The sequence below is a fragment of the Aplidium turbinatum genome, chromosome 16, assembly GCF_918807975.1.
Source record: "Aplidium turbinatum chromosome 16, kaAplTurb1.1, whole genome shotgun sequence".
Classification (NCBI taxonomy): Eukaryota; Metazoa; Chordata; class Ascidiacea; order Aplousobranchia; family Polyclinidae; genus Aplidium; species Aplidium turbinatum.
Window position 1 is genome coordinate 21,508,951 of NC_137487.1, and position 15,552 is coordinate 21,524,502.

Genomic DNA, 15,552 nt, shown 5'->3' on the forward strand with positions numbered 1-15,552 from the left:
CACTTTACTTTGTCAATCTCGGTGACCGGCCCTGCGTGAAAAGCCTCTACAACTACAGGTATGCGAAACTACCAGATATCACCTATGAAGGCTTTGTCAGTCCGAGAATAAAGATTCTTCATCAAACCAGTAACATCTTTCAAACGTGGATCCTTGTTCTTGAGTTAAATGCGATTGCAATCATCATCAAAGTCAACCCAGATCGTACCCATCTTCAACCAGTGGCTCACTCACAGAGTCCTTCATCTGGTGTAATATTCGAGCTCTCGTAAGTGTAGTTTTGCCTTACAAACTAGGAGATGCACAAATGCCTTTACCAGGCAAAGCTGCTTTATGTTGCTTGTGCCGCTTCACTTTACATCCAGGCTAGCCAGCCGCAAGTTGCTTGAATCTGGTGGCGAGTTAAATCTTGCGATGTGTATTTTGTTACAGAAATAGTGATGCAATCACTTTGTTGATTGTTAAAATCAACTTGCAAGGGGGGGGGGGGGTACCACTTCTAAATACCCATTGTCAGTGTTGCAGGATGTGTTCAACTAAAAATAGTATTTATCTATTAAAAGTCTGTTCCAAATGAAAAAACAAAGAAATCAACAATACCACAACTCGTAGCTGGTATAATTTTTCCGCGACTACGAAGCAAAAGTAATCCACCTTTGAGGCAAAAATTGCATAACTGGCAACCCTTAAAACTTCCAGGCATTGTTGGCACTTTTAGGGTTTGGCAAACATTTTAAACCCTCACTTTAATTGGCAAAACAAATCCGAATAAAACTGGCAACCCTGACAATAAGATTGAAAGTGTACCTCTTGGCAGTAGCGCGCTACTTTTGTTACCCTCACTGAAACCTAAACTTTAATCGGCAAAACTAGTCCGGACGAAATTTGCAACCCTGACTTAGACTCTTAGAGGTAACGCTTGGAGGTCTATGATTTAAAAAAAAATTGATCTGGCAACACTGCATACATATGAACTGATTTGACGTCACATACAATGTGGCGCTACTTTTAAATTTCAGATTTCAATTGAATTTACAAAAACCAATTATCTAATCTGGCAACACTGTTAACCAATAACTTAATTGAAATTATTTCATAAAAATTAATAAGTTAAATAAACAAACTTACTTTTGTTGATGTTTATCGACCTCAAGTTGAAGAACATAAACAAACCTTCTTGGTTTGATGATATTATAAACATTTTTGTTGATATTACGTTACCTGATGTAAACAAGCAGTTTGTTGTATTTTTAACTCAACCAAACAAAATCACTGGATGACATAATTTTATTGTAAACATCAACAAATAAATAAAAACATCAACGATTCTTGTGCGTGAGGGAATCGATGCCAACCTGGATCTTCAACTTCTGTAAAAGACAAAGCGAATAATTGACGTTGATTTAATGTTGACACAATTAATTGTTATAACGTTGATACAACGTAAACAGCTCTCACTTTAGACAGACAATCGATAACAACTTAATAACACTGAATTGCATGGTTCAAAATTAATACAGAAATGAAATAGATACATAATTTCAAACGTTTTTCGGCAAAACTTTCTGCCCTCTTCAGGAAAATATCTTAATTCATCTAAACAAAACAAATATTCGTGAAATGTTAATAATATATGACAGAAAATAAATAAAACTGCACTGACCTGCGTACAAGCAACGTGTACGCAATTCTGCAATTCAATGTTATGCAATTCAATGTTATTAAGTTGTTATCGATTGTCTGTCTATGGTTTTTAAAAAGTACCTCTCTACCAAAGCTATAACTCTCACTTTATTGTCCAACCGATCCAATGCTTCTTGTAGCTTGGATCTTTCCTCCATGTTCGGAGATCTCATCCTCCTCCCATCTCCATCATCGAGGGAACCCCACATCTCAACTTCCTCCTCAATCTTGTGCAGCACCTCGATGACGTCATCGACAGATAGGAGGTTGAATTGGAGATCCATCCAAACAATCTAAACACAAATTAATTATGACGCAACAATTAAACAAACAATTTATTTATGATGTGACTTTTTGTTTATTTATTTTATGTTTACAAGAATTGTTAGAAAATGATTAAAATTGGAAACTGGAACTTACTTTGTGAAACTGAGACGTTAAAACAACGTAATGCGACGTTGAATCAACGTAACAACTGACCATAAATCAATGTGTTGGTTATAAAAGTTAAACATGACTCACGGATCCAGGCATCGATTTGATCGCCTCCTTCCATGGAAGGAATTGATTGGAATTCATTTCGCACCAGACCAGAGAAAGGAATCCAAGTCGCGTCGGCATCGACTTGATGAATGACGTCACTGCATGGATGTCATTCTGAGGGTCAGAAGATTTCATCCACATCTCTCCTCCATCAAAATGACGCCCTGCTGTGACTGTCACTTCTAAGTCGTTGCCTTCCCTCAGGATCTTTGTGATGGCGATGATGGAGCGATCTTTGTGATCTAACAATGCAGGACTAATATCAATCAATATTAGCTCGGCTAACCAGGTTCTAGTCTAAAACCACAGTTTGGTTCTAACCATAAAATAAACAAACATTGAACACAAGTTGTTTACTAAAGAACAAAACATTAATTCATTTATATCGCAAACAAAAATATAAACAAATTATTTTGAACAAAACTTTCAGGTTTGAGTCAAAATTCTAATTTGAAACTAACCTGAGTAGACTTTTGTGAGTTGGTCACAACATCACAAGTTTTGTCTTTAACGGCTTCGAAGTTTTATCAAATTGGGACAAAATACTTAGGCTAGCTTTGCAGGTGGACACTAAACTTTTGTTAAAACATTAAACTAACCAGAGCTTGCAAATTAAAAGAAACTTTGATTTCTTTTTCGATGAATCTTCAAAGCAACTTTAGAACTTGACCATGAAAATTTTCCAATCAGCCATTTCTTGCTGCAGCTCAATCCAAGCTGATGCTTACTTCAAACTCAGAAGACACGGACAGAAACAAACTTTAAAACATTTGTCTGATGAAACCAAGCAGAATAATGACAGAATTGGAAGCTAAACCAACTATTTCTTGCTGCAACTGAATCAAAACCGATCCTTTCTCTTTAGTTCAGGACCTTAGGGGCAAAAATGAGCATCTTTAGGCTAAACGTGTTACACGTTGTTTTTTTGCACTTTTTTGTAGTTGATGAATCTAACTTCAATTTTAGTGGGTGCCGCAACTTTTTGGGTCACGTGATCACCCCCAAATCGGGGATTCCCCCCAAGTCAATTTTGAGCTCTTTTCACGGCATTTTTATGCAATTAGATACGTGGTTTTTTTACATTTGGACTGACTGCCACTACAAAATACACGAGATAAAAATCACACAAAATTATGTTATTAATGACGTCATTGTGACGTCATGTATTAATTTTTTGCTTGTTTTTTTCTTATTGTAGTCGCTTGTTTGTTGTTGGTGTTATTTTTTTGGTTACAATAAGTTACCAATGGTTTTTCAACTGATTTGATTAGTATTGAGTGTCAGTACTAACATATTCAAAATCTTAAGGAATCCAACTTCCGAAAAGTGGTTATTTTCAAGATAGCTTCCAAGATGGCCGCTAAACCATTGAACAAAACAGTAAATTGACCATAACTCGGTCATCATATGACCAAAACATGTAGTTTTGGTGTCTATATCTAGGTTTTTATACCCTGTAAAGTCAATGAAACCATTCTCAGAATTGTTAAATTCTCTGATAGCCTATAAATTCAATATGGCAATCCAAGATGGCCGCTAAACCATTAAAATAACATAGTAAATTGACCATAACTAGGTCATCATATGACCAAAACATGTAGTTTTGGTGTCTATATCTAGGTTTTTACACCCTGTGAAGTCAATGAGACTATTCTCAGAATTGTTGAATTATCTGATAGCCTATAAATTCAATATGGCAATCCAAGATGGCTGCCAAAACAATTAAAAATGTACAATAACAATGTATTGTTTATTAAAAAACCCGGTAAATTTCTATATATATTTGGGTTAACTGAGCAGGCATAAAGAGCTCATAGGGTGTGGTCATGTAGACTCTTGACATAATCAGCGTAAAGAAAGCACATGGATCAAGTATTACTAATGCTCATCGCTGTCACTCTCGATGTCATCGTCTGTAATTATGTGATTGCTGTATGGACACATGAACCAGTTTGGTATGGTCCACATCCAGCATGGTATGGTAGCACACATCTCCGGCAACTGCAGTGAGGTGAACACGATTCGCAATTGCAGTGTATCATTTTCAGTAGGTTGTCCGGGGCAGCTTTCATGTCCGTCATGATTGGAACCATCTGATTATTGTCTACTTTCCATCCCCAGTCTAGAGCATCCATACCATCGTCAGTAGCCTACCCATCCTGACCATAATCTGGTAGTAAACTCTGAGGCAGTGGAATTTGGTAAAGGATGATGTAGGTGGCAAACGTTCAGGGTGAACAAAGGATTTGGCTGCTTTAATTTTCTTGACCAATGTATTGTATCGCTGTGTTTTTAGGTTAGGCTACTACTGCCATCGTTGCCAAACATAACGGTCATAGCTTTGTTTTCAAGATCCTTAATGATGTGGTCTGTCTGATTTGGGAGAATAAAGCAATTTGCACATTCTTTGATTATTGGTTGACTTTTCACTAGTTTCTTGAAAGCGTCTTCTTCCAGATACCAAATATCCTTGACGTTGAATCACAACCGGTGAATGCATGAATAAAGAGGAGCTGTAAGCATAATTATGTCTGGTCCGATGATTGCTTTAAGTTTGTTGATGTCCTGTATCTTGGTTGCGTAAGCCTTTTCGGAGCGGAAGTAGAGGTCTTTAATGTCTGGGTCAGTGTCAGCATAGTGTAGTATCAATGTTAAAAGGTCCGTGTCTTCACCAATTAAAGTCGTACTATGTCGATGAGGGCTGTCCATCTGCCGTCTTGACGATGTCAACATTTGCATCACCTGGAGCGTTCATCACATTGCAGCTTCTATTCCTCAGTTGAGCAGAAATTAATCCTTCCTTGTTGGAAGCTCGAGGCAAGAACTGTTCCTTCTTTCCAATGGACTTGGTGTCTACAGTAAAGTGAACAACCCGGTGGACGTTCATGCCGCGTCTTTGATGGGTATTGTCTTTGATAGACGGACGACCATATCCATCAAAGACCACCGTTGCTAAGCGATAATGACGAATGGTAAAATCTGCATACGACTGTGCAATAGACCCATAACTGTCTCCAGTTTCCATGGCACTCGATGCAACAAGAACCCTCCATCAAGGACGTAGTGATCGATTTTCGAGGCAGATTCTTTCACTACTTCATAATCGGCTGACATCACACTGCTGGCATGTTCTGTGATGGCAGTAGCTATTTGAGGTTATCTTCTGCAAGAAACAGGGTCTGGATGTTACGTGGCTGTCACAAGTAATACTCGTCTTCCTCTCAAGTGGCCGAGTGGTTAGCGCGTTGGACTCGCAGTCGAGAGCCTGCATGTTCGATTCCTGCCACCCCCACTTGCTATTGTTTCTCTGGGCAAGAAACTTTACGATAATTGCCTCTACCCAGTGATCGATTTCGAGTTATGGGTAGTACCAAATTTAAGTCATAATTAGAGTAAACAACCCGGAAACAGACATTGCAGTCGGCTGCAGCGTGGGTCAGGTGTACGTTGGGAAGGCGTACACCGATGCATAGCGCTCAAGTCCGCTTTCCCGCAATGCAGGATAAAGATAATAAAACAAAAAAGAAAAACTGGTCTGAGTTTTTGGGAAATGACAGCAACAAAACTGCGTTATATCAACTGGTTCAACAAGCTGTAATAAGTTCAGTCGATCGAAACTTGTTTACGATTGTTGTAACATCGTTAGATACAGCTCTTAACAATCAAACATTGGACATGTCTGAGGTTTCCCCATGTGATCACGAAGAGGCAGACACCCGTATGTTTCTCCTAGGGACAGTAGAATATCGGGATGCGCAACTACATCCGCTTTTGGCTTATCCGCAACACTAGAAGGGTTACGATTTTTTCTGATTTACAAAATAATGTACATTTTATAGGTTATATAAGAAGAATGAAGTTGGTTTTAAAGTAATTTAAGGTTTTTAGTTGAAAACAAGCGAGCAACAAAGCGTGAAAAAATGTCAAATTGGCAATTGACCCTTCTAATGTTGGCGGAACAACGGAGTTGCGCGTCCCGTACTCTACCGTCCCTAGTTTCACCATGTGAAACATGGAAAATCCGATGCCATAGTCAAAATAGTAGATACTGATGTGGTAATTATTGCAATTTCGTGTTTTGACAAATTAGAAATCTGTAAACTATGGGTTGAATCTGAAGTTGGAGAAAAAACTCGCTTCATTCCAATCCATGATATTGTTTCAACTTTACCTCAATCTCTGATGATTTGTGTTTCTTTGCCTTTGTTTTATGCTATCACAGACTGTGATAGGCTACTGTTTCGTCTTTTTTCGGCTTTGGAAAAAAAGGCTTGGGATGGTTGGATGCTTAATCTTACCGCAATGTGTGGTTTATTTAACTCTCTGAACTTCTCAAGCTCTCCTAGTTCTATAAATGACATACAAAAGTATGTCATAGCTCTTTATGGCAATGGTCCTACTATCACGGATGTAGACGATTAGACGAATGCCGTTATATGATGTTTACCAATGGTTGCGTTATTCAAAGGCTGCCACCAACGTCAGCTGCTCTGATGCAGCATTCACACAGAGCGATATATCAAGCTGAAATATGGAAATCAAGCCTCGTAAATGTTCAGCAACTATCTTCTCTTTTAGCTTGGGGATGGAAACATAATGATGCAAATCAGCTTGTTCCGTTTTGGACCTCAAGCCAATCCGCATCATCGATTCACGAAATGATAGGCTACATCATTGTAGTTGTCAGTCTACTTATGGCTCTCGATGATCCTGTAAGAAAAAATCCATAAAATGCACAAGCCTTTGTTCATGCGAGTACGAAACATGCAATTCGACCACACAATCTCCAATCCTCTCTGATGTTTCATCTTCATTCCATATTGACGTTTCATCTCCAATCCACACTGACCATTCAAGAAATGCTTTTGATTTTCTAAATTCTATGTTGTAACTTGAAAAACCTTGTCGTACGAATTCGCTTAACATCGAATTACGTATGGTATGAATTTAACACTAAAAACCGCTACTGGTAGTTTTTTCATCTTGAATTGACAGTGTTAAGACTCAGACATTGCATAATCTGGTGTCGTGTATTCATTTGACTTGTAGATCATAATTACATATTATTTTAACTTTTAAAGTGACATGGCTAAAAGGGAAATTCACCCCTGGTAGTTGCTTTTCTGGTTATATCCTTGATGACGTCATTATTGCGTCATACTACACTGGTATTGTTGTTATTGCTTGCAATTGCAAAATTTTAAGCATTTGCAAAACTTATAATGATAGTATTTGATCGCTTTTTTCAGAACAAACTTACCTTTGGTTCCTAAATTTCAAGTTGTCTCGTCTTAATAATGTAATGATGACGTCATAAAAGATGCAATCATGACGAAACTACCTTTGGGAATTGTGAAATGGTATCAGTAACCGGTACTCCAACTAAAACCAACAGCAAACGAGCAAAATAGGTTAAAAAAGCAAAAAAAAAAAAATTGATGACGTCATAATGACGTCATCAATCAAATTATTTTGTGTTTGTTTTGTCTCACTTATTTGTGTGTGCTTTTTAAGTTAAAATATGCAAAAATCAAATATGCAATTGCACAAAATGCCGTAAAAACAGCTGAAACGTGATTTTTGGGGAAATCCCCGTGTTCCGGCGGGTCAATTGCCCTCTTGATAAGAATTGAAATTGTGATGAAATTTTGTTGACATTGAATTTGCGTTGTTTCTGTGTTCTGCGTGACGTGGCTTGCCTGGCTGCAAAGAGATTTCACAACTGATTATCGCCTTTTGCTGCGTGCCGGGAGCCGTTGTTTCTGGACACAACTTTGCCTGCCATTGTGTTGAGTTTCATTTTCATTATCGAAAAAAGTAAGCTAGAGAAATGAATGTGTACCACGGATTTAAGTTGTCGTGTTAAAGCCATTGTAAGTTTATACAAAATCAAGTTTTTATCCCAACTCGCTAACTCAATAAATCAAAAAACAACAAGAAACAATTGCAAGTATGATTGAGGCAGACCGAGGAGGGATTGTAGGTAGGCAGTGAGCACCTACTCTTGTAACCAAAAATAAAAACTTGATTATTGGACAACTGAAGTAAAGAACTATAAAGTATCTAAATAACGAAATAAAAGAATTGAAAGAACTAACAAACTTGACAAAATTGAAAGAACAAGAACTAAAGGACTAACTTAAAGACTAACAAATTTAAATTTCAACCAAGGAAGACTTCTGAAGGGGTGGTCAGCACATCCCTGCAACGAAAGGACTTTAATATAACCGTACTTTAATTGTGTTGTAAACTGGAACTCTACTGTACCGTAGCCTAATTGTGTATGATAACTTGTTTAAACTACTGTATTGTTTGTCAAGAGGCTTGCTCCACCGTAACTCAGAGAGCGGTAAGTTCTTAATTAATGTTGTTTACGCTTTCCGTTACGTGTGCCGCTATTAGTGTGTGTAGGCTGTAGTATACAGTAGTGTAATTTCTTAAATTGATAAATGGAAGGTAACGGTGGCCATCCGGTGTCTCGTACGTTTCTCGCTGGCAGTGGGACAGGGGGCGCTGCGTCTGGGGGTGGTACGGCGGACCACCCGGGCGTTGGGCAGGTGTATCCTCAGGAGGTTCATGGCAGCCTTACCCATGCTGAGTCCAGTGCAGAAGCTGTGCTCAGGGACGTCAGACATAAAAAAAGAGAGGTGCTGCAAGGGGTTGGAGAATTAAGGAGAGGTCTCCCCATGGTACAAGATGAAGGGTCGTTAGAGCGGGCCTTGGCTGGTATGGAGGAGTTGGAGGACAGCTTTGGCGAGCTGTTAGAACTCGCAAATAAAATGGATGGCTCTGTGATGCAGGAGGCTACAGAACAGGTCAGGTCAGAGATTGAGGAGTTAAGACGGACTATAAAACAGAAGCAAATCTCCAGGGTAGATACAAAGGTAGATACTATAAAAGGAAAATCAACCACCAGTGTCTCGAGTAGTCGCTCCCGACGTTCAAAAGAAGAAGAGATTGAAATCCGGCTCGAAATGGAGAAATTGCGGTGGGAAAAACAGATGCGGGTGAATGAAGCCAAAGCCAAAGCTGAGGAAGCCAGAGCCAAAGCCAAAGCTGAGGAAGCCAGAGCCAAAGCCAAAGCTGAGGAAGCCGAAGCCAGAGCCGAAATTGAAATGCAGATCAAGGCAGCCGAACTAAGAGCAAGGCAAAGTAAGCTTGAGTTGTTTTCACAATGTGGATCGGACCAAGGGTCGGAGCGCGGGCAACGACGGCCTACGGCCAGTAGTCTCGGAGTCACCGAATACATCCCTACAGCGATAGAAAAGGTCCAGAGGTGGGACGCTGACATTTTCAATCCGCCTGGGAGATCCCAAGACACTCATGGGGCCGCTATAGATGCCCGACCTAAACAGAGCAAGGTTAAACAGGAGAATTTAATGGAACCGCCACATAGAGAAACCCCCCTAAGAAAGCTCTCTTCAGGGAAAGCCCTCACAAATAAGTATAAAACGTGGACTAAAGATAATGTTTTGACAAAACCGCCCGGTGGGACCCATGGGGCCGCTGAAAGAGAACCTCATTATGATCAACGTGAATTTTATAGAGAGAAGGTTGCGAAGCCGTCACAAACATGCACCTTAACTGTAAGGAAAGATCTTGAAAGTAACAGATGTAATCCGCCACTAGTTAAAGATGATGGCCGAGAGACTAGACATGTTATGACTAGGGCTATTTAAAGTCATTAAAGTCATATTTTTTTCTATGCATCACTAAGTCGTGAAATCAATTTTAACGCAAAAACCGCATCCCTATGAGGAATATTAAGAAAGTTATGAAGTCATATAAAGTAATATTTTCCTGGTTAGGTCATATATCAGCTTTTTTAAGTTAAATAGTCATATTTTTGAGTTATAAAGTCATACCGTTGTATACTTTAAATAAAAAATACCAATTTAAGCGGTGAAGCAATTAAACACTAAGAAAGTAAGGCAATTTCTGATTGAACGAAGGCAAACTGTAGGATTAGCCTACATATATAACACTTACAGTCACAGACCTACATTTTATGAAGTCACACATTGAGGTCAACTTAATACTCAAAATGGAAAGTTGTACGTACACCATCAAAGATGCCCATGCTGATCTAAATGCCCTTGATTTCGGAAAAGATCCGCTTGAGCTCAAAAATTACATTAAGAAGCGATTAGACAAAAACGATGTGAAACAAATTATGGAGCTACTAAAGACAAGACATTTCACCAGCGCTTTATGCAAAACTGCAGAAGTGTCAACCCACATCAGCGTCTGTGGAGCGCTCATTTTCCTTGCTAAAGTCATTTTAGGTCCAAATCGTAACTTTAAAGACTCTAACATTCCACACTACATGAAACTGTACTACAACAGTGGTTTAAAATAAAAATGGATGTGTATTGCTGTTATGTTGCGTATGTTTTACTCTTTAGTTCCGTGAGTGACGTTGTTCGTATGTAAAAATAAACGATTTTCACATAAAGTTATATAAAGTCATATTTTCCAAAAAATAAAGTCATATTATTGATTTTTTAAGGTCATATAAAATGGCCCTAGTTATGACACTCTCACCAGGGCTTGATGCAAACAGAGGTGATGAGGATCAACAAAACTGGTTCTATAAATATCATAATTGTCGCACTTTCTATGACAGGGCCGCATTGATCAACTATGACGGCAACAACATGCCATTTATCTTTTTTAAAAACCGTATTGAATCACTAATGGAGAGTTGCCCATTTGAGGGAAATCGGCTGACTTTGCTACAGGCAGCCTGCGTACGTAGCGCCGCGCAAACCATCTCAAACTTAGCATCGGATACTTCTGGTTGGAGCGAAAAGGAAAGGATCGATATGTCGCTGGATCGCTTGTCCCAGCGCTTTGGAGTTAGAGGAGGATTTATCGCGGAGCCTGATATTCGGCGGATACGGCATGGCAATAAATTATCTGGAATGTCATCATCCTCAATAAAGGAATTCAAAGACGAGCTGGCTCAGTGTACCCTCTTCGCTAGGGCGTATAACCAGAGTCATCAGTTAGAAGGACGTTTTGTACTAGACCTGGCAGGACGATTACCTGGATATGCGAAGAAAGACTTTTTGTACTATCTAAAAGAGCAGTGTGGTAGCACCGAGGAACCAAGCTTTCAAAGCCTAATGGATTTCGTAAATTGCGAAGAGACATGTCGCTCTACGGACTTCGCCATACGCTTAATGGAGGAAGTCGTTGCTAGAAAAGATACAAAACGGTCTTCAAGTGATAACCACATTATGCGTATTCGTCAAACCTCAGCACAGCCAGTCAGAGATGTTTCCCAAGGTGGCAGTCGCGGGTCTGCCTCTAGTCCTGGGAGCCGAGAAGGAACGTTTGGTAGCCGCTCCTTTGAAGGTAAGAGAAAGGACATGCTTTGTATCTATTGCGAGAGTAGGAATAAGCAAGAGCGTCACAGACTACCCAATTGTCCCGAGTTCTTAAACTTGACGCCGTCGCGACGCCGGGGTGTCATCGCTGCGACTGGTCGGTGTCTAAACTGCCTACGTCTAGGACACGAAGCAAAAAACTGCACCCAATCATGTAATTGTATGCGCTGTGGTGAACATTTTCGATTTAAGCACTATTATCTACTGCACGACGCCTATGTGGATCCTCAAGGAACATCGAGCCATGGTCTTAGGACAACACCTGCCGTCACTACTCGTAGTGTAAGCATCGCTTGTAAAAGGGCAGTGTTTAATCGTGTCACGGCCGCGCGGGTCATAAACCCATCTAATGGAGAGACCGCTCTGGTGTACTGTCAACACGACCCAGGCTCGCAGCTCACCTTTGTTTCAAGCAGATTGGTTAAAGAAATGCATCTAAAACCCGTAGATAATGTTTCTTTCTGCATGGACACTCTAGCAGGCAAACAAGAAATGCACTCTGATCTGGTTCAATTTAATATACAATCCTTAGTTACTGACGAACTGTATGGCGACGTGGAAGCAGTGGTAAATGCACCTTGGAGTGACCATGTCGAAACATTGCCGCAGCATCAAGACTTAAATGGTTTTTCACATTTCGATAATGTTGATTTGATTTCATTGCCTAACAAAACGTCGGTCGATATTCTAATCGGGAATGACCATGCTTACTTGATGCGAGTACTAGAAGAACGTGTTGGCATGACTCGAGAGGAGCCCCATGCTATTCGAACCCCACTGGGCTGGCTAGCTAGTGGAGGTCGAGGTTCTATGACCTCTGGTGATTTTAAAGTACGTCGTGTTGCAGTCAATGGTAAAGTCGCTGAGGAGTTATCTAGTCTTGACAACTTAGATGCGCAGAAGATTGAAATCAGTCGCCTAAAACATGTCATAAAGGATTTAACCCTAATAGATGAAACGGTAGAACTGTCCCGTAATGATGTCATAGCACAAAGATTTGTTGAGACACAAATGAAAGTTAAAGATGGAAGATTTGAAATGCCCGTTCCGTTAAAAAGCGATTTTAAATTACCGAATAACCACTCTTTGGCCCTTGACCGTGTTCTGAGCTTACGACGCAAGGCTTTAAAGCAACCTGACGTTCGATTATTCTTAGTAGACACGATGGCTGAAATGCAGTCCAGCGAGTACATTGAGCCGGTAAAAGACGACGACTCATCGGCATGTGTGTGGTACTTACCATATTTTGTGACATCCCAAACAAAAAAGCGAGTGGTGTATGACGGCAAGTCTGAGTTTAAGGGTAGGTGTGTTAATGATGTGATTTTGTCGGGCCCAGACATATTAAACCCTTTAACACAAGTTCTGGCTCGCTTTAGATTGGGAAAGTTTGGCCTAATGGCAGACCTAACCAAGTGCTTCTTCCAGATTCAATTACCAATGGAACAACGCGACTTGTTCCGTTTGCTGTGGTTTGAGAATAATGATATCGAAAAGGGCAAAGTAATTCCGTTTAGATTTTGTGTACACCCTTGGGGAATTAAAAGCAGTCCATACGTCGCCTGCTTAGCCATTCAAAAGATGATTGAACAAAACCCCACTGGAGCCAGTGACCTGACCCTGAGTACCATTCGAAAAAATATGTATATGGACGATCTGATATTCTCTGGAAATAGCCTTGATGAGGTCAGTGAGATTGCTAAACAAGCCATTGACTTGTTCGATAGCCGAGGCTTTAGTTTGGTGAAATGGAGTGCCAACAAAGGGGCGTTGGATGTTTTGTCGGACTTTAAAAAAGAGATGCTGGCTTCCTCCTTTCGCGATGTCGACCTCGAAAAAGACGACACAAACTTACCAGTAGCAAAAACTCTAGGTTGTGTGTGGCAAACCGAGTCAGATTCATTCTTTATTAAGTGCTCTCTCCAACCTTTAGAGAAGTACACACGTCGCTCAATGTTAAGCCAACTTGGCCAAAATTTCGATCCACTAGGGTTCGGCGCTCCATTCTTCCTAAAAGCTAGGTTAATTCTGCAGCGTTTGGCTATTGAAGGCCTCGATTGGGACACCGAAGTGCCACAAAGCTACATAAAAGAGTGGAAGTCGTGGATTCATTCATTAGATTTACTAAAAGAATTTTCCATACCTAGATGGTATTTTGTAAACACAGAGCCGTGTTGTGCAGACGATGATATCGTATATCAGTTACATGGATTCAGTGATGCCTCCAATCACTCCTTTGCCTCCGTTGTGTATATACGTAGGCTGTGTAACGGAGTCCCTTGCGTATCCTTCGTTTTTGGCAAAAGTAGGGTTGTCCTCAAGCATCAAAGTACATGGCCGATTGCCAGAAAGGAGCTTGTAGCCGCGCTTAATACTACGGAACTGTTAAACCAGGCAGCTAATGCACTACACCTGCCTGATCTTAGAAAACATTTCTGGTGTGACTCGAATACTGTCCTTCAGTGGATCAGAAACCCTGATTTACGATTATGCAAGTTTGTTACTCGTAGGTTAAATCGTATTTTACTCTTGTCAGAGCTGAGCGAATGGCATTACTGTCCGACACATCTCAACTCTGCAGACGTTGGAACCAGACCGAACGCCATCACCAAAACAGGTTCCAGAGAGATGTGGTTGAGCGGTCCATCTTTTCTCATGCAGGAAGGCGAGGTCCCAACGGTGAATGAAGCAGATGCTGCTATTCGTAAAATGGAACTGTCGCCGGAGATGACGGTAGAAGAAAATGCAACTGGCTCCATTAGCAAGATGATCGAAACCGCACCTACTTTGTACGTGTTGAAAAAGAGAGCCGCCTATCTTGTAGCTTTCACGGAGTTCATTGTATCCAAATGCAAGAAACATACGTATGTAAAACCAAAGTTAAATGCATCTTATCTAGAGGACGCTTTAAATAGGGTTGTTTCCTACGTACAGAAAGTGGTGTATAGAGATTTGTTAAGTTGTGACGGTCTGCCAGAGTCGATTGATGTGGTAAAAAACGTCTTGCTTCGAGCGAAGCTGGCGCTGATAAACAGTGCCTGAAGGAGTTGCGCTCTCTAAAAAAGTATCGTCCTTGTGTGGACACACGGGGGAGACTTCGTATTGAAGGTCGTTTGAGTAAGTCTCCCGAAATAACTGTCGATGCGAAGCATCCTCTTATTTTGCCTTCGAGGCACGCATTGACACGGCTAGTTGTCCTTGACGCTCATTGTGGTAGCTATCACTGTGGTGTGCAACAGACACTGTTATCTACTCGTCAACGTTTTTGGATTGCAAATGGTAATTCCTCGGTGAAACATTATTTGCATGACTGCGCTCCATGTGCCTTAGAGAAAGCAAAGCCTATCAGGCAGCTTATGTCGGATCTACCATTACCACGAACCACGGCCTATAACAAACCCTTCTTCAACAGTGGCGTAGATTATTTTGGTCCAATGACGTTTGTGGAAGGAAGAAGCCAAAAGAAAGCATGGGGATTTTTATTTACCTGTCTTGCGAGTAGAGCAATCCATGTGGAACTTGTGACGTCACTATCTTACAGTGAATTTGTTTTAGCATTTACCAGATTCGTAGACTTGCGTGGATCTATACGTAACATGTACTCAGATAACGGGACCACATTTCAAGCGGCAGCTAAAAGACTACCAGAAATTTTGGAGTCTTCTGAAATTCAAACTTCTTTGCGAAAAAAGGGAATTAACTGGGAGTTCATTCCTCCGTATGCCCCGGCCCAGGGAGGGGCCTGGGAAGCAATGGTCAAGCAATTCAAAATTGCCTTTTCCCACGTTATTGGGAACTCATCACGGAAACCCAACTTTGTTGAACTTCTTACATTTACTGGTAGTGCCACAAGAATAGTCAACGAAAGACCTTTAGTCCCTGTATGTGATGACCCTAAGGATTCTACTGTTATCACCCCAGCCGCACTCCTTAA

General features: G+C 40.6%; 1 protein-coding gene across 1 annotated transcript in view; it reads right to left on the minus strand.

The window, feature by feature from the left end:
- Positions 1–1,269: 1,269 nt before the first annotated feature.
- Positions 1,270–15,552, minus strand: part of LOC145785601 (uncharacterized) — a 28,203-nt gene continuing 13,920 nt past the window's right edge. The window contains exons 7-9 of the mRNA XM_082597273.1: positions 2,206–2,468; positions 1,791–1,976; positions 1,270–1,370 (exon numbers count right to left, since the gene is read on the minus strand). Coding sequence (XP_082453399.1) covers positions 1,320–1,370; positions 1,791–1,976; positions 2,206–2,468 — 500 coding nt within the window. The 3' untranslated portion in view covers positions 1,270–1,319. The remainder of the gene's footprint in view (positions 1,371–1,790; positions 1,977–2,205; positions 2,469–15,552) is intronic.